The 22,332-nt window shown below is 40.6% G+C and overlaps 1 protein-coding gene across 1 annotated transcript in view; it reads left to right on the top strand.

The window, feature by feature from the left end:
• Dennd1b (DENN domain containing 1B) overlaps positions 1–22,332 on the top strand; it is a 166,536-nt gene that overhangs the window by 61,378 nt on the left and 82,826 nt on the right. Inside the window, exons 6-9 of the mRNA XM_051183180.1 lie at positions 11,492–11,561; positions 12,370–12,450; positions 18,082–18,135; positions 20,940–21,050. Of these exons, the coding sequence (XP_051039137.1) occupies positions 11,492–11,561; positions 12,370–12,450; positions 18,082–18,135; positions 20,940–21,050 (316 nt within the window). The remainder of the gene's footprint in view (positions 1–11,491; positions 11,562–12,369; positions 12,451–18,081; positions 18,136–20,939; positions 21,051–22,332) is intronic.

Genomic DNA, 22,332 nt, shown 5'->3' with positions numbered 1-22,332 from the left:
AAAATAAATCATTTTGCTTTTCTGCCTTATTGTGCTTGGGATTTAAAAGAAAATCAAAACGAAGTAACTTTATAATTTGTTTACTTTCTTTACTTGTTCAGTCTAAATCCAAGTAACTGAGAAATAATCTCCACACACAAAATAAATTGTTTACCAATAATATTAGAAATTTACTTAAAGGTAAGGTGTTGTGGATTTATCACTGGAAATTAAACATTAATATGTGAGTTGTGATATGTATAAATAGGATGACATTTAATAAGGTTAATATATGATCTTTTCTGTCATTGCTGCATGTGGTTTTTTGTTTGTTTGTTTGTTTGTTTGTTTTTTCTTTTTTGTTTTTGTGACTGAATTTCTGTTTTAAGGCAAAGATTGCAAACTTGTAGTTGGAAAAAGAGTTCCAGAGTTTTGTTAGGCCACCGGGTATTTTAAAAAAGTTTAAAAGATGTTGTTAACCTTATATATTTTAGGGAGTTTAATAAAATTTATACTCGTAATTCCTTTTGAGAAATGGGGATATCTGCTAACTGCAGGTCCTGCCTATCCCAGTAGAAACAATAGGCTGGAAATAAATAGGGTTTAATTATTTGATGATCTTGCTAGATTTCATAGTCCCCTCCTGAGAAGGACAGGGGTCTGAGTTGTTGGCAGCTGAGAAAGAAGCGTTAGAGAAACTTAGAGTTTCTGTGAGATGTCATGGTGAACAAAGAATACAGACGTAGCCTACACAAGGTAGAATTCTTTTCTATCATTATATAATAAATACTGGCAATTCTAGACTCAATAAAATGATTGTAGAATAATAACGTTCAATTTTCAGAACAACATATGAAGAAAACCTTGTATATATTAGTTACTTTTCTATTGCTGTTGTTCAACACCATGACCAAGGCAACTTACAGGAGGAAGGGTTTGTTTTGATCTTATGGTTTTGAAAAGCTAAGGGTCCATCATGATCATCATAGCAGGCAGCAGGCATCATGGTAGCAGGGGCAGCTGACAGCTCTCATTCCAAACCATAACCAGGAAGTCAGAGAGACAACTCAAAATGGAGCAAATGTTTTTTTTAACCATCAAAGCTGGTTGGTGAGAAACTTTCTTCAGCAAGGCACACCTCCCAAAACTACTAAGACACACACCAACTGGAGATCAAGTAAGTATTCAAATGCCTGAACTATGGGTGCACCTTATTCAAACCAGGGCACCTTGGTGTAAAACATACGGCTTCTCTGTTTATTTGCTGTTGAGCTGTATTTGCCAGTCTCTGAAAGGCATGCACAGTAGCAGTGCCTACAATAGTAGTAATCGAAAATTTGCAATTTTGCAAATTTGAGGCTACTCTCTGCTATATAGTGAGATCTGGGATTTAATAAAAATACTCCAAGCAAATGTTGGAGCTGGATAAGTTTTTTCTTTATTTGAATCAAAATGGATAACTATTTTACAATAAATGTGCTTTTCATTGAGGGATCACTTTTTTTTTATTCTTTGTGATAATTATATTTAAAACTTAAGTTTTGCCAAAAAGAACCTTAGGTTTCAAAGTATAGGTTGATTTTTTTTTTCCAGTCCTGTATGGCCTGAAACTCATTATGTAGAATAGGCTGTCTTCAAACTCATAGTGATGAGCCTACAATGCCATAACTCTTGTTCATGTGTTGAAACTTTTAGCTGGAGAAGATTAGGTAGTGGGGTGGAGTTGGAGTTTTGGGGTTTTAGTAGAGAGAGTCTCTTTTATCCTATTTTGAAAGCTAACATTTAAAAGAGAGGACATTTTTGTGTACTCTAATAATTAGATTTTTTCCCTGTGAAAAACCAAGACAATAAGCACTTTGTAATTTTTCTATGAATTTTTGAAAAATTTCAATAAATATCCAGATTTCTGGAAGAGTTCCGGGAGGGTAGTGAACTGCTGAGCATATATCCTTCCAATTCTTCAATTACACCATCTCTCTCTCCTCATACCTTCTCTTTCTCTCTGTTTCCCCAGTATTTTTAATGACTCATTAGAGAATAAGTTATAGACATCATGTTTTAGATTTGAGTGTGCATCATTCTAATTGATTTCCAGATATGATTTATAATTAAAGAGTTTGAACTGTTTCCTATTTTAATCTCAAAATATTTTGAATATATTGAACCTGTCAGTAAGCCAAAATAATTATTGTATACGCACGTTAGTTTGTTAAGTTTCTTGTAGTTTTTAAAATTGGGAAGGCGACCATTATTTCAAAACATTTGTGTAAAACATGAAATATACTTCTTGTTCAATGATTTATGTGTATATATGTGTGTTTGTCTGTAAGCCAGCTGTCATTAATTTGTAGAAGTTATTGTGTTGACTCAAACGTAGGCATTTTCTAGAACAGCTGAATGCTTTTTGGACCTCTGGGTTAGAAATAGTTTTATCTGCAAAAGTGATTATATTATGTGAGTGTAATAAATTGAAAGTAAAAACATATGCTAATAAGATAGCCTCTTATAGTATCGTTGGTTATTGGGTTTTTTAATTAATTGGGTCTTCTGTAGTTAGTCTCTTTTAGGTTGATAGTGAATCATGAGGTTAACAGATAGAATGAGACATGCCGAGGAAGCTTTTAAACTGAACTCCTTGTTTCCTCCGGGATTAGGAAAGTGTTGGGGCTTGATGGGATGTGTCCGTCCTTGTCCAGCAAAGTCAGGGCACTTTTAGTGTTAGTCATCCCTCCTCACATTTCCTCCTCGGCTCTGCCCTCCTGTCCCCACCCACTTGATCCCTTCTGTTCCATTATTCCTCTTCCCCTCTGTCTCCTGTCTCCTTCTCCCACGTGGTTTTTCTAATTTCTACGACTAGTCCCAATGAAATGTGCATGCCTAAGTTTTACATCTACTCTGCACACATGAGATAAAACATGAGACATGATTGTCTTAGTTTGGGTTTCTCTGGCTGTGACGAAACACCTTCAACAAAAAGCAAGCTGGGGAGGAGAGGGTTTGTTTGGCTCACACACCAGCATCACTGTCAGGACAGGAACTCAGACAGGGCAGGATCCTGGAGGTTGGAGGCCATGGAAGGGAGCTGCTTACTGGCTTGCTTCCTATGGGTTGCTCAGCCTGCTGTCTTATAGAACCCTGGACCACTAGCTTAGGGATGGCAGCACCCACCAATGGTGATGAGGTGGGTGATGAGGTGGGTAAGAAGTACCCACCCTTGGCTAGGGAGCTGTTGGTAATTTATAGCCTCCTGGACAGGGGAATTCAGTTTCCTTGAAGGGTCTGACTCCTGGTAGGTGTACCACTCTCTCCAAGGCAGACCACACCCCCAAGAATATGTAGGTGATATATACTGGACTGAATGGATGAGAGAGAGAGAGAAAGAGAGAGAGAGAGAGAGAGAGAGAGAGAGAGAGAGAGAGAGAGAGAGAGAGAGAGAAAAGAAAAAAAGAAGAAAGATCAGGATGTGAAATAATGGCCACTGAAAGAAAAATACCGTGCTGATGGGATGACCATGACAGCTAGGAATCCAGATATTAGTGAATTTCTCAGATTTCCATTTAAAATGGTCAACACGAGAAATGTTTATTGGTTGAAAAATGTGCTATATTATTTCTAAAACTTCTTATTACCTTGGAGAAATACTTGCTAGATTTTATACTTTTTTTGTTTTGTTTGTGATGTTCTGTTTTTCGAGACATGGTTTCCCTGTATTGCTTTGGAGCCTGTCTTGGAACTCAGTATGTAGACCAGGCTGGCTTCGAACTCACAGAGATGCACCTGCCTCTGCCTCCAGAGTGCTGGGACTAAAGGGGTGCGCCACCAATGCCCATCTTCAATTTTGTACTGTACATTTAGAATGTAGTAGAAAAAGTTCGAGATAATTTAGCCATTATACACATATATAATCATGTACACACTCAAAGCTCAGAATTAAATCGTGATTTTTGTGGGAATCTGCTGAGGAAGGGCTGTGAGAGTCTCTCCAGAGCGCCTCAGAATGTCTCTGCCTTCTCCATTTGTAGCAGGCCTCCTGGTCAGTGAGAAGGGAGCTGTCCTTCTGACTGTGACATGTTGGTTAGGCCGTTGGTTGTGATTGTGTACTTACTGCAGCAAAGACTTACTGAGGAACTGTGAGAGGGTTTTCACCGCAAGTCACAGATCCCCGAAAGTCTACAGAGGAAAACACAAACCATCGGTGTTTGTGACACAACACGCTTGCACTGAGACATTAACGTTTCAGTCTTGGGTTCTCATGACCAAAGGTCTATTTATGTATTTTTGTACAGTTTGTCAAGTTAAAGGCTTAACTACTGTCAGTGTTTATAATTTAAAACGTGCGTGGATATTTTTAAAATAGTTCACAAGCGTGACTATACTGTTCTCCTATGCAAGTGTCCAGAAGTACTGTCCATGGTTAACCTGACGATAGCTTTTATTCTCGCTTTCCTAATCAGTGGTACTGTGCATGTGCTACTAAAACCGTGTGTTGCTTTTCTCCTAGAATTATGTTATCACAGTATCTGTCAGTTAAGATGTTTTCAATTGCCATTTTTCTTATTTAACTTTTAGAAGAAAAATTATAGTGCAATGTAATATTAAAATTACATTTAATTTGAGGCTTGTGGTGTCTGAGTTCTTTCTCTCTGAAGTGTCTTTCCCGGTTTAGCAAGATTTCAAAGCTGTCCTAACTTAAGTCTTATTGCTTATGTTTAGAATTGCTTTCATATGCTAGCAAAGACTCTTCCACTCTAATTTCATTAACGTAGTTTTACAACTATAAAAATGTCGCCAAGGGTTCAAAATGAAATACTCTAATGAGGAAGGCAGATTTATGTTGGAGACCTTTGTAGCCCCCTTTGCTACCTGTAACTCACACCAAACTTGAAGGCTTCACATTCTTCCTTTGGACAAACCCCCTAGAAGCAGAATGTTTCAATTTTACACATTTTGTGTCAATTTTCTAGTGGACAAACAGCCTCTAGACGTGAGAGGGTTTCCCACAGAAAGGTGGCTTCCTTAGTTTTATTTGATTACTATGTGTTAGGTTCCTGCTGATCACTCAGGCTGGTAGTGGCCGTTTGACTCTTTGACAAAAAGCATTTCCTTTCCGTTATTTAACCTTTGACTCCGGGATGTAAAATTTTTACTGGCACTGTCGTGGAAGTCGGAGTGTGGGGGAGTTTTCTGACGACACCAGATGTGCCTGTGGTCTTGTGTGTGCGTCTGTCCTTTGCTTCTTGTCTTCACTGAGGACAAGGACATAATCTTACAATTAAAAATGCAGCCTCCTGGCTTTTAGAAGAGTCATTTGTTTTGTGTTTATGTATTTACAAATTTATAACAGCCATACAGTTTGTTGGCGAGATTACATTTTCACTCTTAAAACATTCAAATGAGAAAGCAGATTCATTTTTCCACATTTAATTGACTGCTTTAACTTCCTGGCATTCTTAACAACAACAACAACAACAAAAAGCAACAAATTTTAAGTACCTTTGTAAGTACAATAGAAGGGGGAATTGAAGTTATTAGTAATCATTTTTAAGAGTTTATGTGTTAGTGAAGATTACTTTGACATATATTGCTTAAAAATTACCCAAGAAACTAGAAAAAAACCAATCTCCCCTCACAAATTAAAACCCATGAGAGTATTTCTTACCCTTGAAGGCATATATGATTTATCATATTTATTGTATGTGTTATAGTCAAGTGAAAAGTTTTAGACAAAATGTTGTTATCTAAAAAGGGTTGCTGTTTAACTCGCCACGGATTTTGCAGGAAAAGTGGAATCGAATCTTGTCAAAACACTGGAGTCATTTCACTCTCTGTGGGCCACTAGAAAATGGAATCCGTAGTAGCATCCGCTGTTGAGCGAGTCCTTGCTTCTTGCTTCCACTTACGGGTTGTGGATTCAGTTTGCTTCGGGATCAGTCAGGCCGGAGACCTAGGTCAGTATCTCATTATAGGAAACTGAGCAAGGTGCAGTGCTGTGAACACACGTCTCCACCCCAGGCTTCTGTGAGAGGAACGTTGTGTGGCCGGAGTCCAGTCCTTATCATTTCTAGAGGAGCAAGGAATTGAGACTTTTCAGACGTTTAATCTGAGATTTAGAAACTGTCAGTTTATTAGACTAAACGCAGCCACAAAACCGCTGGCGTAGAAAACAGAGTCCTGGGTTGGCTGCTGAAGCTGCAGATAGCCAGTTTACCACCTCTGCTCTACATGGTTTCGGATTGGCAGCAGAAATGCCTTTGCTTTACCATGTCCCCAGGAGCACGCCTGGCATTTCCAGACTAATTCCATCTAGATGTGAGTGCTACTTTTATTAAAGAGGGTGAATGATTTATTGCAATATGCAGCTCGTCACTGCGTACGTGCTGATGTGTGGGGATGATCTCAGGGAAATCTCATTGTGTCTTGCTATTTCAAAAATATATGATAAGAAGAGGAACCTGCATCCTCAGACTGCCTGCCTCAGCCTGCTGTGTTAGCCTGCCATGAGCTCCTGTCTCCTCCTGCCTATGTTCCTCTCTCTGCCTGGCCATATACCTTCATGTCTCTGCCTCCTTCGTACTGGGATTAAAGGCGTGTCACTCCAAGTGCTGGGATCACCTTTGTGTGAGCTGTTTCTCTTTTAGACAGGATCAATTTCATGCAGCCCAGGGTGGCCTTGAACTAACAGAGATCTGTCTGCCTCTTCTCCCGAGTGCTGGGAGTAAAGGCCACTGCCTGGCCTCTGTGGCTAACTAATGTTGCTAGCTTTGCACTCTAAACTTTGGGCAAGCTTTATTTATTAGACCATAATCAAAATATCACCACATAAAGGGTGTTGGATTTTCTCAAAGGCATTTCAGCATCTCAGGAGATGATCATGTGATTTTTGCCTTTGGTTTGTTTGTATAATGGATTATATTATTAACTTACTTATGTTGAACCATCCCTACATTTCTGGGATGAGGCCACTTGATCATGGATGACCTTTTTGATGTGTTCTTCGATTTGGTTTGCAAGTATTTTATTGAGTATTCTTGCATTTATGTTCACACATGAAATTTGTTTGTAATTCTTTTTCTTCATGGGGCCTTTGTGTGTTTTTAGGTATCATGGTAATTGTGGCCTTGTAAAGCAAATTGAGCAATGCTCTTCTGTTTATGTTTAATTCGATAAATTGAGGATTATTAGCATTAACCCTCTTTTGAAAGTCTGGGCTCTTTTTGATTGGGAGACTTCTATTTTGATATGGGCTATAGGCCATTTTAAATTGCATATCTGATTTTGATTTAACTTTTGTAGGTGTCATGTATCAAGAAACTTACCTATTTCATTTAGATTTCCTATTTGGTGAAGTACAGGTGTTTAAAGTATGTTCTTATGAGTCTCTGGATTTCCTCAAAGTTCTGTTCTTATGTCCCCTTTTCATCTGTAACTTTGTTAATTTGAATATTTTTTTCTCTGCCTGCTAATTAATTTGGCTATGAGTTTGTCAGCTTTTCCTGATTTTTCTCAATGAGCCAGTTGCTTTTTGTAGCTGTTGCTTTTTTGTTTCTATTGTGTTGATTTCAGGCCTGAGTTTGTTTTCTGTGTTCTACCCCTTCTGGATGTGATTTCCTCTTTCTTGCTCTAGAGCTGGCAGGTGTGCTGTTATGTTATTAGGTAGGCACTTGCTCCTCTGAGCTCACCTCTCGGAACTGGCCTTCACCCTTCATCGTGTCCCAAGTGTTTCGTTCTCGCTCAGTTCTAGGATGTTTTTTCTTGACCCCCTTTACATTCACTAGTGAGTTGTTCATTTAACACGGATTTCCAAGATTTCTGCTGCATCCATTTTTAATCTGTGGTGGTCAGATAGGATGCAGGGTGTTGTCTTAATTTTCATGTATCTGTTGATACTTGTTTTTTAATCTGAGCATGTATATTTTGGAGAAAGTTCCATGGGGTGCTGAGAAGGTATCATCTTTTGTGTTTGGGTGAAATGTCCCATAAATACCTGCAGGGTCATTTTGTTTACAATGTAAATTAGCTCCGAATTTCCCTGTTCAGTTTTTGTCTGAGTATCCTGTTTATCAATGAGACTGGGCTTTTGAAGTCTCCGACTATCAGTGTGTGATGATAAATGTATGATTTAAACTGTAGCAGTGTTCCTTTTACGAACATGGGTGCCTCTGTCTTTGGAGCATAACATCCTTATACTTTCGGGTGATGTCCTTAATGTTAAGGTGTGTTCTGTCTTGGAATGCCTTTCTTTTTTTCATGTCTTGTGATTGAACATTTTGCTGACTGTGGTGGCCTGATTTGGCCTTTGTGGTCTCTTAGAGTGTAGAGCATCTATCTGTCCACGCCTGTCTGGCTTTTAGAGTCTCAATCGATAAGTCAGGTGTTATTCTAATAGTTGTTTATATGTTGATACAAATTTCTTTTCTGGTCTACTAGTCTATTTGGTGTTCTGCATACTTCTTGTACTTTGATAGGCATCTCCTCCATTTGGTTAGGAAGATTTCTTCTATGGTTTTATTGAAAAAAAAATTTTTTTTTGTGCCTTTCTCCTGGATTTCTCCCCTTTCTAGTATTCCTAGTATTTGTAGATTGATCTTTTCATTGTGTCCCAGGTTTCCTGAATATTTTGTGACTGTATTTTTTTTTTTTTGGATTTAACATTTTCTTTGACAAAGCTTTGCATTTCTTCTATCTCGTCTTCAAAGCCCGAGATTCCAGCTTTATATTCTGTTGGCAAGGCTTGCCTCCGAGCTTCTGGTCAAGTTCTTAAAGTTTCCATATTCCTTCCATTGCTTTCTTATGTTTTCATAGGTTTTTTTTTTTAAGTATTTATTATTTTTCTCTTTGAGGACCTTTATTATAGTCATAAAGGCTTTTTTAAAGGCCTTCGTCTTGTGCTTCAGCTGTGTTTTCTTTCTCTGGACCTACTTTGGGAGGGCTGCTGGCCTTCAGTGGAGACTTTGTTCTGGTTGTTATTGGTCGTGTTTTTATGCTGGTGTCTGGGCATCTGAGTTTGGGATGGTTGCAATTCTAAGGATTGATATCAGGTCTTGACTTTGTTGTGTGGGTGTTTTGTTCCTTGGCTTCCTGTTGCCCTGTCTAGTTCTTAGGAAGGTATGGTGGCTGGTAGAGAATTATTCTAGGACCGTGTTGGGTGTGGTCACTGACAGTTTGGAGTTTCTGGGTATTGGGAGTTTGCATTTAGGAATTTGAATGCACTAAAAGATGGGGAGTCCTGAGGGAGTTTTTAGGAGGGAAGGCAGCAGGGTGTCCCTCCAGGATCTGTGTCCCCTGGGAATCTGGGTAGAGAGTGAGGAGAGGCCTGCCACAGAGCCGGGCATGAGATTGGGGGATTGAACTCAGAGGAGAGGAAGTGAAGATCCGAAGCTCGCCTACCTACTCAGCTGGCCTTCCTGCTTCTCTGGAAGGCTTGGCTGGTGTGTTCCCCTTCCTGCCTGCTGGAGATGGGGGCTGGGGCAGTGGACGGATGGTGAGGAAGGTTGGAGGGAGGTCTGTGTGCTCTGCTAGAGAGGTGGCCTCCTGCAGAGCTAGGGATGAGACCGGACAGATATGGAGGAGAGGACAAGTCTGGTCCTGGATTCCTCTGTTCGTTGTGGTCTCTGTTGTGTCTGCCATGTCCCTGCGTCCTTTGTTGGCGTCTCTTATTTCACTAAAGCCAGGAGAAGAGTTTGTGAGCCCTGGAATGGCCGAGCACGGTGTTACCACTTCATCGTCCCTCAGAGGCCTCTTCACCTCTGGTTGGAAGGTGTTCATCATCTCACTTGCGGGGTCTCTGAGGAGTTGGTGACATTTGTAGTTGGTGTTGAGTCTTACCTCTTTGTCTTCTTGGAAATACCAACTTTTTTTTTTTTTTCCTCTCTCTATTCCTGTTCTTAAATGTCAGGGGAACTGAGGCTTCCTCATTTCCTGTGTGATCACATTCTGAGTAAGAAGACTCAGCTCTGAACGGGAGGGGCCATTCTGTGGATTCTGTAAGCAATGGGAGCCACCGTTGTTCAGTGTCCCTGACAGAGACTTCCCTCTTATTAGTTTCCCGTTTGTCTTTTTATTCTAGTTCCAGGGAATTTTCCTGTGATCTCCATCTTTTCATGTTTTGAGGTGTGTTTCCCCCCCCCTCACCTTTTAGAATTTCTGAAAACTCTTCTCCCCCCCCCCCCACAATTTCATTATTGCTGTGGGAGTGGTGGGGTGGCTCACAGGCTATGGAGTATGTGGAGGTCACATGATTATCACTGTGGGGGTGGTGGGGTGGCTCGCGGGCTGTGGAGCATGTGTGGAGGTCACATGACAGCTTTTTGTAGTGCGTTCTTCAGTCAACACTCTGTGGTTCCAGTAACTGAACTCCGGTTCCCTCAAGCTACCTTGCCTTCTCTCTTTCTTGCTTTCCAGTGGTTACTTTTTAAAAGTTTGGTTTACTAGCACCGCTTTTGTTCATCTCCTGAGAGGAGAAAGTCACTTTAAAGTTCTCTGTGATGCTTTTCCCTTTATTCATTATAAACATACATTTGTCTTCATATCTCTCATGCTTACGCTTTTTAAGCATTGTTTCTGTGTATAGGCGATGTGTGGGAGTGTGGGAGTGCCATGTCATGGTACGCGTGTATGCATAGAGGGCAGCCTTCTGGGGAGTCACTTCTGTTCCTTCTTTATGTGGGTTCCAGGAATTAAGCCCAGACCACCGTGCTTGCATGGAAAGCACTTTACCTAAGCACTGAGTTATCTCATTGGCCCTAGGCTGTTCATTCCTATTAAAAGAGAAAGTAATAAACTGAATTAGAAAACGAGTGTCTACTAAATAGTAAGACTCTACTTGAAAATAAGTAAATAAATAATAAAAGTAAATAGTACACAAATACATAAAAGAGTAGTTTCACGCAGCAAAGTTGGTCTTAAGGCATGATTGGTTTTGTTTTCGAAAGTCAACTTACTTTATGTGTAAACTTCTAGAATAGGCTTTATCTGTAATGGTGTTTGCGTAGTCTCTGAAGAATTAATTGTACACATAGTTCTGTCGCATTATGTATCACCTGGGTAATAAAAAGAGCTTCAAGTCTTGCTGTATTCTGTGTAAGTCAGTGGTAGACCATTGTACGGTGGTGGTACTGTGACACCGCCAGCATCTTAACTTATGTCAGTGCACTCTGGGATACTCGCTTGAAGGACACGTTTCTTAAGGTCTCCCTGCGCTCTAATGGCGTGTGACTTTAGTCACACCTACTTTTATAGTTAGCTGCTTTGTAACCTCAAACAGCGTCGCTGTGACCCAGGGTTAGGTCATCTTGCAGCTGCTGCTGATATAAAATAGAAGTGAATATAACTAATACTGTTACAGTTATGTTAATACATTGTCTGGGATTGGTAAAGAAAGCGTGGCTGTAGCTCCTTTCTGTTCTCCAGGACCAGTGTGTTTTAAAGACGACCAACTCTACACCCCCCTCCCCCCGCTTATTTATTGGTTCTAAACTTTAGGTGTTTTACATACCCGTAAATTCTCTTCCAGTTACTTGCCATGGTTTGAAGTGTACTATAAGCTTCTCAACACTCTGGCAGATTACTTGGCAAAGGAACTGGTAAGCAGACTTCTTTCTCTACTGCTTTATGGTGTTAGACATAGCATAGAAGGAATGGTTGTGCCATTTCAGAGATTATAATTGGATGGTATTTATCACGCTCACATAGTTTTTAACTACCAGTGCCTCATACCTGGACAACCCAATCCCTGCACTCATTAAACAGAGGTTGGATGTTTCCGTTCCTCCACGCCCCTGGCGCCCGCCCACACTGATACCTGCATTTGCCTTCTTAACTGAAGGTTCCCACACAGGTGGACCCCACCATGTTTGTCCCTGCTGATTGCTCCTTTTGTAGCACATTCAAAGTTGTAGAACTGGGCCACCTGATAGAATCCTCTACCTTTTTAAAGCTGGATGATATTCCTTTGCACGAATATACTATAAGTTATTGACTCATCCGTCCCTTAGTAGACATTTAAGTGGTATCTACCTCGTGTGTATTGTAAAACATCAACACAGATGATTGCTTAGCTGCCTCACTCATCAGGACCCAGTCAGTGGTAGAGAGTTTCCAGGCACACATGAAGCCCCTAGTTCAAACAAAACAACCTAGGTACTTACATTCAGTTCCTCCCACCCTCCCTCCCCCCCCTTCCTCTCTTCCTCCCTCCCTCCTTTCCTTCCTTCCTTTCCATATATCTGGAGGTATTGGGATATTTCTGTTTCATTATTTGAAACAGATCATACATGCTATTTTCTGTTATGGCTACACCATTTTACATTCCCATTGGTAATGTATAAGGATACTTTTAATTATTTGCTTCTTATATATTTTAATTATTAAATGATCTTTGCTTTGTTTCAGGAAGATGATTTGAATGAAACCCTCAAATCACTCTACAACCAGCCAGTACCAAAGGCAAATATGCCTGTCAACTTGAGTGTGGTAAGGATTTTGTAACTTCCTCTTTGGAGACTGTTCTTTCTCACTTGAGAGCACATGCCTGTTCCAGGAGTCATTTGCCAGGTCACCGTGCCTAGAAAATTTCAGAGACTCTGTTAACCTTGCTTAGTGCTAATGTCAAAACTTGTGACACGGTGCGATTCATGTAACTTGTATTTCATATTGTTATAGACATTAAATTGAAGAAATAAAAAGCTATTAGTTTGGTTGTAAGGAACATTGGTTTTCAAAGTGTACACACATGCACGCACGCACACACACACACACGCACACACACACACACACACACACACAGAGAGAGAGAGAGAGAGAGAGAGAGAGTCTCCTAAAATGAGGTAGGTATGCTTCATAGTAAAATGAAAAATGCAGACTCCAGCTATAATGTCCTTGTCTTCCCTTACGTGTGAATGTACTGTACCTTCCAGGTTAGTTATGAAACCCTGGAATGTGATCAGTGTTTATGTGAACAATGCTCTTATGATGCTAATTTTCTGCTGAGAGTCAGTAACCTTTATCTACTCAGGTTGAAGCGCCAGGATTTGTATTGCGGGGGCTTGCAAATATCCAAAGCCGTAGGTGACAGTGGAGGTTTCATTCGTATCTTTTGTTAATTTTTTGAAAAAAAAAATAGATTTATTTATTGATACTATCATTGTTTCCTGTGAATAGGTTGGTTCCCCCCCCCCCCCAAAAAAAAGAAAAAATTAATAGGGCAAGAAAAACTTTGAGGAACTTCAACTTGAAAGTTACTCATGTGAGACCCTTTGCGGTTTTGAGTGATAATGGAATCATCATGCTTACGCTCTTTCTTTGGAGATTACTCGTGTCTGTTATGCCCTGCACGGCATGGACAGCAGCACTCAGTTAGGTTATCCCACCTCTGAAGTTGCCACCGTTTGCACTCCGACTCAGGTTTTCAGCAGTCCTACTTAAATGATTCTGTCCTTTAGTTCTGTCTTCTACAGACCGTCAAACTAAAGTTCCTTACGCTCTTATTATTTAAAAACAGTTAGTTGTAACTCCTCAGTTTGTTTGCCATTAAAAACATTTTAGTGGACCCAGTCGTTACGTATTCTAGGCAACCACTCCACCAAGGAGATGCACCTATGCCCTTAACAGCTTCTTTTTATTTAACGTTTTTCTTTTATACAAAGTATTTGACCATATTTTTCCTTCTCCCTACTCCTTCCAGATCCTTCCCCACCCTCCTATCCCAGCCAATTTCATGTTCTGTCTCTCTCAGAAACAACAACAATAAAACTGAACCAACCAACTAACAAACAGATGACTCCAGTATAACAACAACTACAAAAAAAAAAAAAAAAAAAAAACTCCCCCAAACAAAACAGAACAAACACACACAACAGAAAGCCATGAAGTCCATTTTATGTTGGCCAACCACACCTGGCATGCCGACTGCCCTAAAGTGTGGTTGATTTACCCAGTGACACTGTAGGAGAAAACTATTTTCCCTTTCCCAGGAGATATCAAGCGTAAGTAGCTTCTTGGTTAGGGGTGGGGCCTTGAGTCCATTTCCCTCTCCTAGTGCTGGTTCTTATGTGGCTGAAACCCGCACAGGCCCTGAGCATACTGACAGTCTCTCTGATTTCATATGTTCTCCAGTCGTGTTGGGTCTGATTACTTGGCATCCTCTGTCACCCTCTGCACAGTCTTTCTGCTCCCTCTTCAGCATAGGTCCCTGATCACCGAGGGGAGGACTTTGGTAAACAGATCCCATTTAGGGCTGAGTGCTCCGAGTCTCTCACTTTCAGCACTGTCCAGTTGTGGGTCTCCGTGGTCATTCCCATTTATGGTTATAGCAACATGTCATTGGGAATCGTTTTATTGCTACCTTGTTTTGGCAGAATAATAGTTATCGGGTTTTTGCCATGGAAAACCACTTCATGAGATGGACTCCCCCCCCCCCGCCTTTTTTTTTTTTTTTGAGACAGAGCAGTGCTGTGAGCCTTACTGTGCAGCTCTGGCTGGCATCCAATTCACAATCCTTCTGTTTAGCCTCCCACATAGCCACCACATCTGCCTTTAACTCCCCGTTTTATGTAGACAGTTTTCAGACTTCCGGCTTAGACTTTCAGCGTCATCCACCAAGCTTTACTCCAAGGTTTTTTTGTTTGTTTGTTTGTTTTTGTTTTTTCTTCTGTCTGGGTACTTTACTGCCTCTGGTCTTACTGTTCTGGTCAGCATTTTAAGTGGCCACAGCGCTTTCTTTCCACTGCAAAGCCTGTTGGAGCCTGACTGCCTTCAGAACCCACCTCATTCCTCGTTATGAAGTTCTTGCCGCATGGTTGACCATGCTTGTTCCTTCCTGAAATCTTTGCTGCCTTCTCTGTGTGTTTTCATTTGCTGCAAACTGGATGGAATTTCCCCCCCCCCCTCACTGGAGACTATGGAAACGAAAGCCCAGGAGAACTTGGGATTTTAAGCTCAGATTTGGAAGTCTTCAGCAGGCGTAGCTGTTGCTATCTACACATTTTACTAGAAGCATAAAGGATAAGCTCAGATCTTCTCCCCCAGACGATTATGAAAAGAAAGGAAATGGTGTGAGAACTAGAGAAAAGATCAGGTAGGGAGGAACTCAAGATTCACAGGTCATTGTATTCCAAATAATGCAGAGGCCATCGTGGGTAGTTGGAATGCTTTGGAGACGCAGGAGAAGTGAAGGACATCAAAGGAGCCCTGGATTTTTATGAAAAGAAGACATCGTTCTTTTAAACTATTATATTTATAAAGCAGTCCAGATACTTAGTCAAAGAGTTATATGCTCAATTAAAGTATACACACTTATTTAAGTGACGGGAGCAGCTGTTGTAAGGTATTGCAGAGTAGTGAAAATGTGTTCTGGAGCCAGGGAGATGTCTCATTAGGTTCTTGCCCTTGCTTCCCAGCATCCAAGTCAGTGGCTCACAGCTGCCTGTAACTCTGGCACTGGGGCATCTGACGCCTGCTTTGAACTCCACAGACATCCCTCACACATGTGCGCATATACACAGACACACGTCATATAAATTTAAATACGTCTTTATAAAACGTATTCCACTCAAGTCTGTTATTTATTTAGTCTTTTTGGTTTTGGTATGGTACCGAGACCTTTGCCATCCACTACCGATCTGTATTCCAAGCCCTTATCTTCTTTTAAATAGGATAACTGTGTTTGTTGATGGGGTATTATTTCTGATTCTATGAGGCCAAACTTTTTTTTTTTAAATTACATATATGAATGAAATCATGCGGTTATTTTCTATTTAGTGTAACATTCTTCAATTTAACCACATTATCACAGATGACAAAGTTTTACTTTTAATAGCTAGATAGGAGTTGCCATGTTTGTGTGTATAAATAAAATTACCGTTAGAATGCGTCAGGAGATGGCCAGGCGTGCTTTGCTTCCTGGGCAGAGCCTGTGCAGCGAGCCACAGGGTTACTCTTACCCTGTCCTTTGAGCGCATACTCAAGTGGCATCGCTGCGTCAACAGGACAGTTTTATTTTCTTCTTTCAGAGGAACTACCATGTTGTTTCCCATATTTCCGTTTTCTCCAGCAGAGTCCTAGGGTTCTCATAGTTTCCTCCGGGCTTCCCACCTTCCGTCTGCTCGATCATGGTTGCCGAGCTGGAGTAAAGTAGCTTATTACATTTTTTATTTGCATTTCTCTAGTGCTTGGTGATGTTAGACACCTTTATATGTACCTGTTGATCAGGTGGCCTTTTGAATTCATAGTCTAATAGCTTTCAAATCTTGGGTACCTGTTTTGTCAAGCTATAGTCACTTAATATACTAGTAAAATCTATTTATGGCTTTTGTATGAAGGTCAATCATAATTCATTTTGCTTTCAACAGCAGATTACTATATACCCAGGCCTGTCCATCACTGATTGGCTGTGTGTAAGCTAGAGTACTTGTCTTGACCTAGCCTTATCCACAGATTAAAAAAGCTGATGATCTTGGAAGTCTTTACTGGGAGGTTTGGAAGTGATTATTATCACTGGAATATTGCAGACTTTGTGAAAAGTGAATATGTATTATACTTGACTTTTCTTTTCAAACTGTACTTTAAAAAAAATTCAATAAATATCCACTGCCTGTACTCCCAGTGCAAAGCCTTGTACAGGACATTTGCAGAATAGATTGGCAGGTCAGAATTTAGAGCGTCCTGCATCATGAGTGTCACTCAAGTACTCTGAGGATACAATGTAGCAGCATGCGTTTGTCTCAGCGTAGGAGAGAGTGTTTGTGTCAGCTTCCCCTCTGAAAGTAAAATGCTCATTTTTCTCTCATAAGAACCAAGAGCTATTTATTGCCAGTGAGCAAGTTCTGAAAGATCAGCCCTCACTGATGCCGGTGAGTGAACAGGACCCTGGCTCCTCACATCTCCATGCGACAATCACTGTGCCTCTCTGATTAATAAATCTGGATCTTTGGGAAATGGGCTCTTTAAAAATAATCATCTAGAGTGTTTTCTGCTTATAATCTCCTTTTTCCTAACTTCATGAAATGCAGTAATGTGTACAGCACATCCAAATGAAGGTGTTTCATAGGCATAAACTCGCATTTCCCTTTCAGTAGGAGGCTGAAGTAGATTCAGCACGCGAGTGAGATTCCCGTCACGTTTTTATCGTTGTCACAGGGTCATCTTGTGACTTGCACTGTTCTTCCAGCCTGGAAAGCTATGATTATGACTGTGAAACAGCCTCTTACTTGTTCAGCTCTGTTTAAATACTCCTGAAAGTTTCTGTTCCAATCTTTAGATATAAGACAGTAGTAAATATATTCCTATATAATTAAGACATCAAATGATTTAGGAGCATAATACAAACAGAAAATGGGATAATTTGATGATTGCACTTTGATTGGGGTGAGTAAAATGGGGAGCTATTTTTGGGATACTGGGGTAGAGACTCAGTATCATTTTCATGTAGATATCTGATAACATTGCTTTATATATTCTGGAAATTAATTATTCATTTATTGGTGTGGGAATAAGGTCATAGTTTTGGATAGCAAATACATTTTTTTCCTAAGACAGGATTTCTCTGTGTAGCCCTGGCTGTTCTGGAATTTGCCTTGTAGACAGGCTGGTTTTGAACTCACAGAGATACACCTGCCTCTGCCTCCAGAGTGCTGGGATTAAAGGCATGCGCCACCATTGCCTGGCAGCAAATACATTTTTAAGTTTTAATCCTTTAAAGGTTATCTTTTGTTGTTGTTTTCTAAGTATTACACTTGCTACCAAGCATTTGTTATAATTTATCATAGAACCCCAGTACGCAGTAGATTTTACAGACTCTTCAGATAGCGTGCTTTCATTTTTTCAGTCTGCCTAAGTACATTTTGAGAACACATGTTCATAGGTATATTTAAATATGTGTAACCTTTTGGGAACATACTCTTTTTTTGTCTTACTACTTGTGCAGGACCTTATTCTGCTTCTGTTCCAGTTTCAGAATCTCTTCCTTTTGACCATTGCCTCTGGCCGAGTCCAGATTGTTAGCCAGTGACATTCACCTGTCAGCGCTTTTCTGACTGTTATTGAGAATTATATGGAATGTGGATGTTTAATTCTTCTGCCCCTCTGTTCTTCATTGTTGCTGTCTAGCACTCCTGCTTCATCGCCCCTGACATAACTGGACTCCCGACGATCCCGGAGAATGTAAGTGTTTGTGAACACCTAAAACTTTCTCATCATGCAAACGCTGTTTGGTTCTCATTGGGTCTCTGGGGAGAAATTATGAGAGGGTAAGAAACCAGGGCATCCTCTCCTTTCCCTCTCCATGTATCTATTCCATTATTCCTTTCTCAATGCCTGGGCTGATGAGGAAAAGGAGAAAAGGATGTCAGTTAGGGACCGCCACCCTCAGCTAGCTAGCTCCTGAGCTCCCTGTCTGAAGTGGGAGGAGGTGTAGAGGTGTGGCTTCTACCACATTGATATCAGAAAAAAAAAATTCTGTTTATAGTTACTCTAGTAAACAGATCATTGAATTTTAGACTTCCTTTCTGTAACTTTGTTTAAATCATCCATTTCCCAGTTGTTGACTCCCTGATGATGGTTGTTACATTGTTAACCATTAGTTGTAGCTATACTGGAAATCTTTGTTTTTCTCAAGACTTATCCAAGTTAATACTTTCTGTTGGAGCTCTCATGGATAAGTGAGAATGGTAGATGTACTTCCATGCCTCGACGACTGTGGGAAAAGGAAAACACCTAAGGTCATTGAAATAAATCAGTTGTAAACCATCAAATCAAAGGAAAATCACTATGAAGATTTGCTTCATAGCGATTCTTGTATGTGTTTCAGATGTGGACAATTTTTCCATTTAGTTTTCAAACCCTTATAAGGTTTACTTTCTCAAACATGTGAATCATGAGTGAAGGGCAATCTTACAGATGTAAATTTTCCTCATGTTTGTGTGTGCTCATGTGTCTGTACATATGTGAGTGCCTGAGGAGCCTGGAGGTCAGCACTGAGTGTGATCCTCCGTTATTCTCCACCTTGTTCTGTGACGCAGGCTGGAGCCAGCGGAGCTCACCTGCCTTCCCTGCAATCCACCCGCCTCACCTCTCGGGTAGGTGGTAGGATTACAGGAGTGTGCCCCTACATCCAGATGTGTACGTGGGTGCTGAGGATCTCAGCTCAGACCTTTCTGCCTGTGTGGCAAGTGTTTACCAGCTCAGCCATCTCCCAATTACACATTTTCTAGTACCAAACCAGGACTAGCAAATTAGAGTGTTTGAAAAGGTCTGCCCTATGGATTCCCCTTTAAGGGTTTTCGGATAAGTTCTATCAAAAGACCTCACATAAACTGGATCTCACAACGAGGTTCAGGACACACCATCCAAGCTCTCTGCCTTGTAAGGAAACCCTGACCTCTGTCCCTAACGGGCACAGGCTCATGGCTGCTTACTGTTTCCTGGCTCAGTTGTCCATGACCTTGTCACTCAGAAGTCTTCTACAGAGGTACTTTCCTCTAGCTACCTCCAGAAAACAGCTAAGAGTTTCAATTTTATTTTTTAATTTTTACATATTGAGAAGTGGGGAGAGGCAGAGACAAGAAGAGAGGGAAAAGACAGACAGACAGACAGACAGACAGAGGGGAGGGAGAGAGACTATGAATGAATGAATTTGTGCAGGTTAGATGACAGTGTATGAGATTTAGCCCTCTCCTTCCACCATCTGGGTCCCAGTGATTGAACTAGGTCACCAGGCTTCAAGTCAGGTGCCTTTACCTGCTGAGCTGTGTTGAGAGCTCTAGTTTCATCTTGCCAGACTATCACTTTCAAATATTTAAAGGAACAAACATTCCGTTCAAAACTGGTTACTGAGAACATTAAAGAAAAAAAGTTTTATGTTATTGCTGACATGCCCTCCCATTGTCCTGTTTGGGGACAGAATAGAAACATTAGAAACATCCATCAGTGCTGTGTGTTGGAGGGCAATCATCCACTTAGATGTCTTTATGGTAACAAAATGGCCCCGTTGCATGTCATAAACACCGTACTGGAGTTGAGTTGGGAGGTGAAGGAAGCTTCAGAGACGCCGGGAAGTGAGACTCTTCCTACCAGGTTGAACAGCGGTCCCCAAGACTTCAGATTTGAGATGCTTTAATTGACTGTTTATCTTGTTAAATCTCCGCCTCCTACATGTTAGAGACACGGGTAGATTTCTTATTTTCTGCCCCCCTCCAAATTTCAGTCGTTCAGATCTTTACCCACCCTACTCTGTACTCTGTGCATTAGGATTATTGCTTTTTAAATGCTCAAGGTTCCTTCCTTCCTTCCTTCCTTCCTTTCTTTTTTCCTTTCTTTCTTTCTAAGAGGAAGTTGAAAGTTACTACTGAGGACAGGAACTATGTAGCACTGTGAATGTAGCTCATCCCTATTTTGTTTTGTAGTAGAAGTCTAACATGTATTAAATTGAGTTAATTTAGAGCATCACAGTTTTATTTGATTATAATAATAAAAAGCAAGCCTGATGAGGGGTGTTGTTCTTTAATAAGGAAGCAGGGGATGGTTCATACATCATCTCCTCCATTGGGTGCCTTGGGTACTGGAGAGGGAATGGGAGACATGAAGTAATTCAATATTTTTAAAGAGTAGCAGTTTTGCAAACATCGGTGTATATGTGAATCACCAGGAGTATTTGGTTAAAACTGGGATCCTAAAATCAGTAGGCTTCCATTGGAGGTGGGGAAATTTTGAAGTGTGGGGAGGGACACGGAGAAGTGTGGGACTCATCCTGAGGTAGTCCTTTGAGAAATACTTGTATAGATAGGTTATGTTTTAGATGACGGTGGGATATAGCATGTTATGTGGCAACAGAAAGGTATTGCATTTAATTATTATTAACGGATGCCACATCTAATAATCTTTTGAACTTTAACACCGGTAAATGTGTAAGATGTTTTCCCTCGTATCGCTGTGAGCTGGAGCTCAAACAGTCCTTTTCCCTCGCACAGAGAAACCTGACAGAGTACTTCGTTGCTGTGGACGTTAACAACATGTTGCGACTATACGCCAGCATGCTGCATGAGAGACGCATCATCATTACCTCGAGCAAACTGAGCACTGTGAGTCCTTCACACTTTCTCCCTTGACTAACACTCCCTGAGTGCCTCACAAAGGGACCCAGAAACGTCTGCAGATTTGGAGCTGCACTACACGTACTTAAAAGACAATACCTACGTACTTTTAATATACGTGTTTTATCTGCTCTTGAAGTGTAAAAGTCTGAGTGATAGAAGCCTTCTTAGATGCATTAAGTCAGGTTAATTATTTTCTCTTATCAGGACATGAGGTTTTTTTTTTTCTCTCTCTCCTTTTTTAAACTCTCTGGAGTTCATTTTAGTGCCTTCATCACATGGAGAACTCTTAAGAGCTATTATGAGATCTTTATTATTCATTTGTGGCCTTTTCCATTGCAGCTACTTGAAAGAAACTGCAGGGCCGTGATAATAGTCGCTATCCGAACCTGGTAACGGCAGATTCATCTGTGGGGCTAGGAGTAGATTCTATAATAGTTCTTGTTTGGAGGAGCTCTTCAGGCGGATAATAACTTAAAAGTCAAAGTAGCTTTTTTTTTTTTTTTTTTAACAAATCACAGGTTTTATGGCACTTACTTCAATGTTCTTCTGGAAGCCTCTTTATTACTGTGAGAAAGCAGTAGCAGAAGGACTCTTCCCAGATCATAGAATATCCCCGAGTAAATGCTAGAGTTCATATTTTTCTTCATTAAATATAAAATTTTAATATTTTCAGATTCAAAATGTGTAAAACAAATTAAGTGATTTGAGTAATCTGTGATATATTAAACTATTTAAAATCATTTCTTCATACATGTACTTTATATAAAAACAGAAATCTACTCTGAATATTTTATTCTCCTATAATAGAAGTACATTTTTTTTTTCCTTTAAAACGTTGTAGCATTTTAGAGCAGACAGAGCTCCAAGACCCCTCCAGTTTATTTATAAAAGCAGTGTTTGTCCTAAGAAAGGTGTTCTCTTGGGCTACAGAGATGGCTCAGGAGCTCCAAGCATTTCCTCTTCTTGCCCATGGGTGCGGTTTGGTCCCAGCATCCACATGGTGGCTCATAGTGATTTGCAACATCAGTTCCCGAGGCACCTGATGCCTTCTTTGACCTGTGTGGGCACACATGTGGTGCACACACACACACACACACACACACACACACACACACACACACACACGGTACACACACGGCACACACGTGGCACACATAAGGCACACACATGTGGTACACACAACGGTACACACACATACACACATGTGGCACACACACGGATGTGCACGCAGATATCATAGACATAAAATTAAAAAAAAAAACAAACA

This window comes from Phodopus roborovskii, unplaced genomic scaffold, assembly GCF_943737965.1.
Source record: "Phodopus roborovskii unplaced genomic scaffold, PHOROB, whole genome shotgun sequence".
NCBI lineage: Eukaryota > Metazoa > Chordata > Mammalia > Rodentia > Cricetidae > Phodopus > Phodopus roborovskii.
Note: the sequence above shows the minus strand (reverse complement) of the source record. Positions and strands in the feature narration are given on the sequence as shown.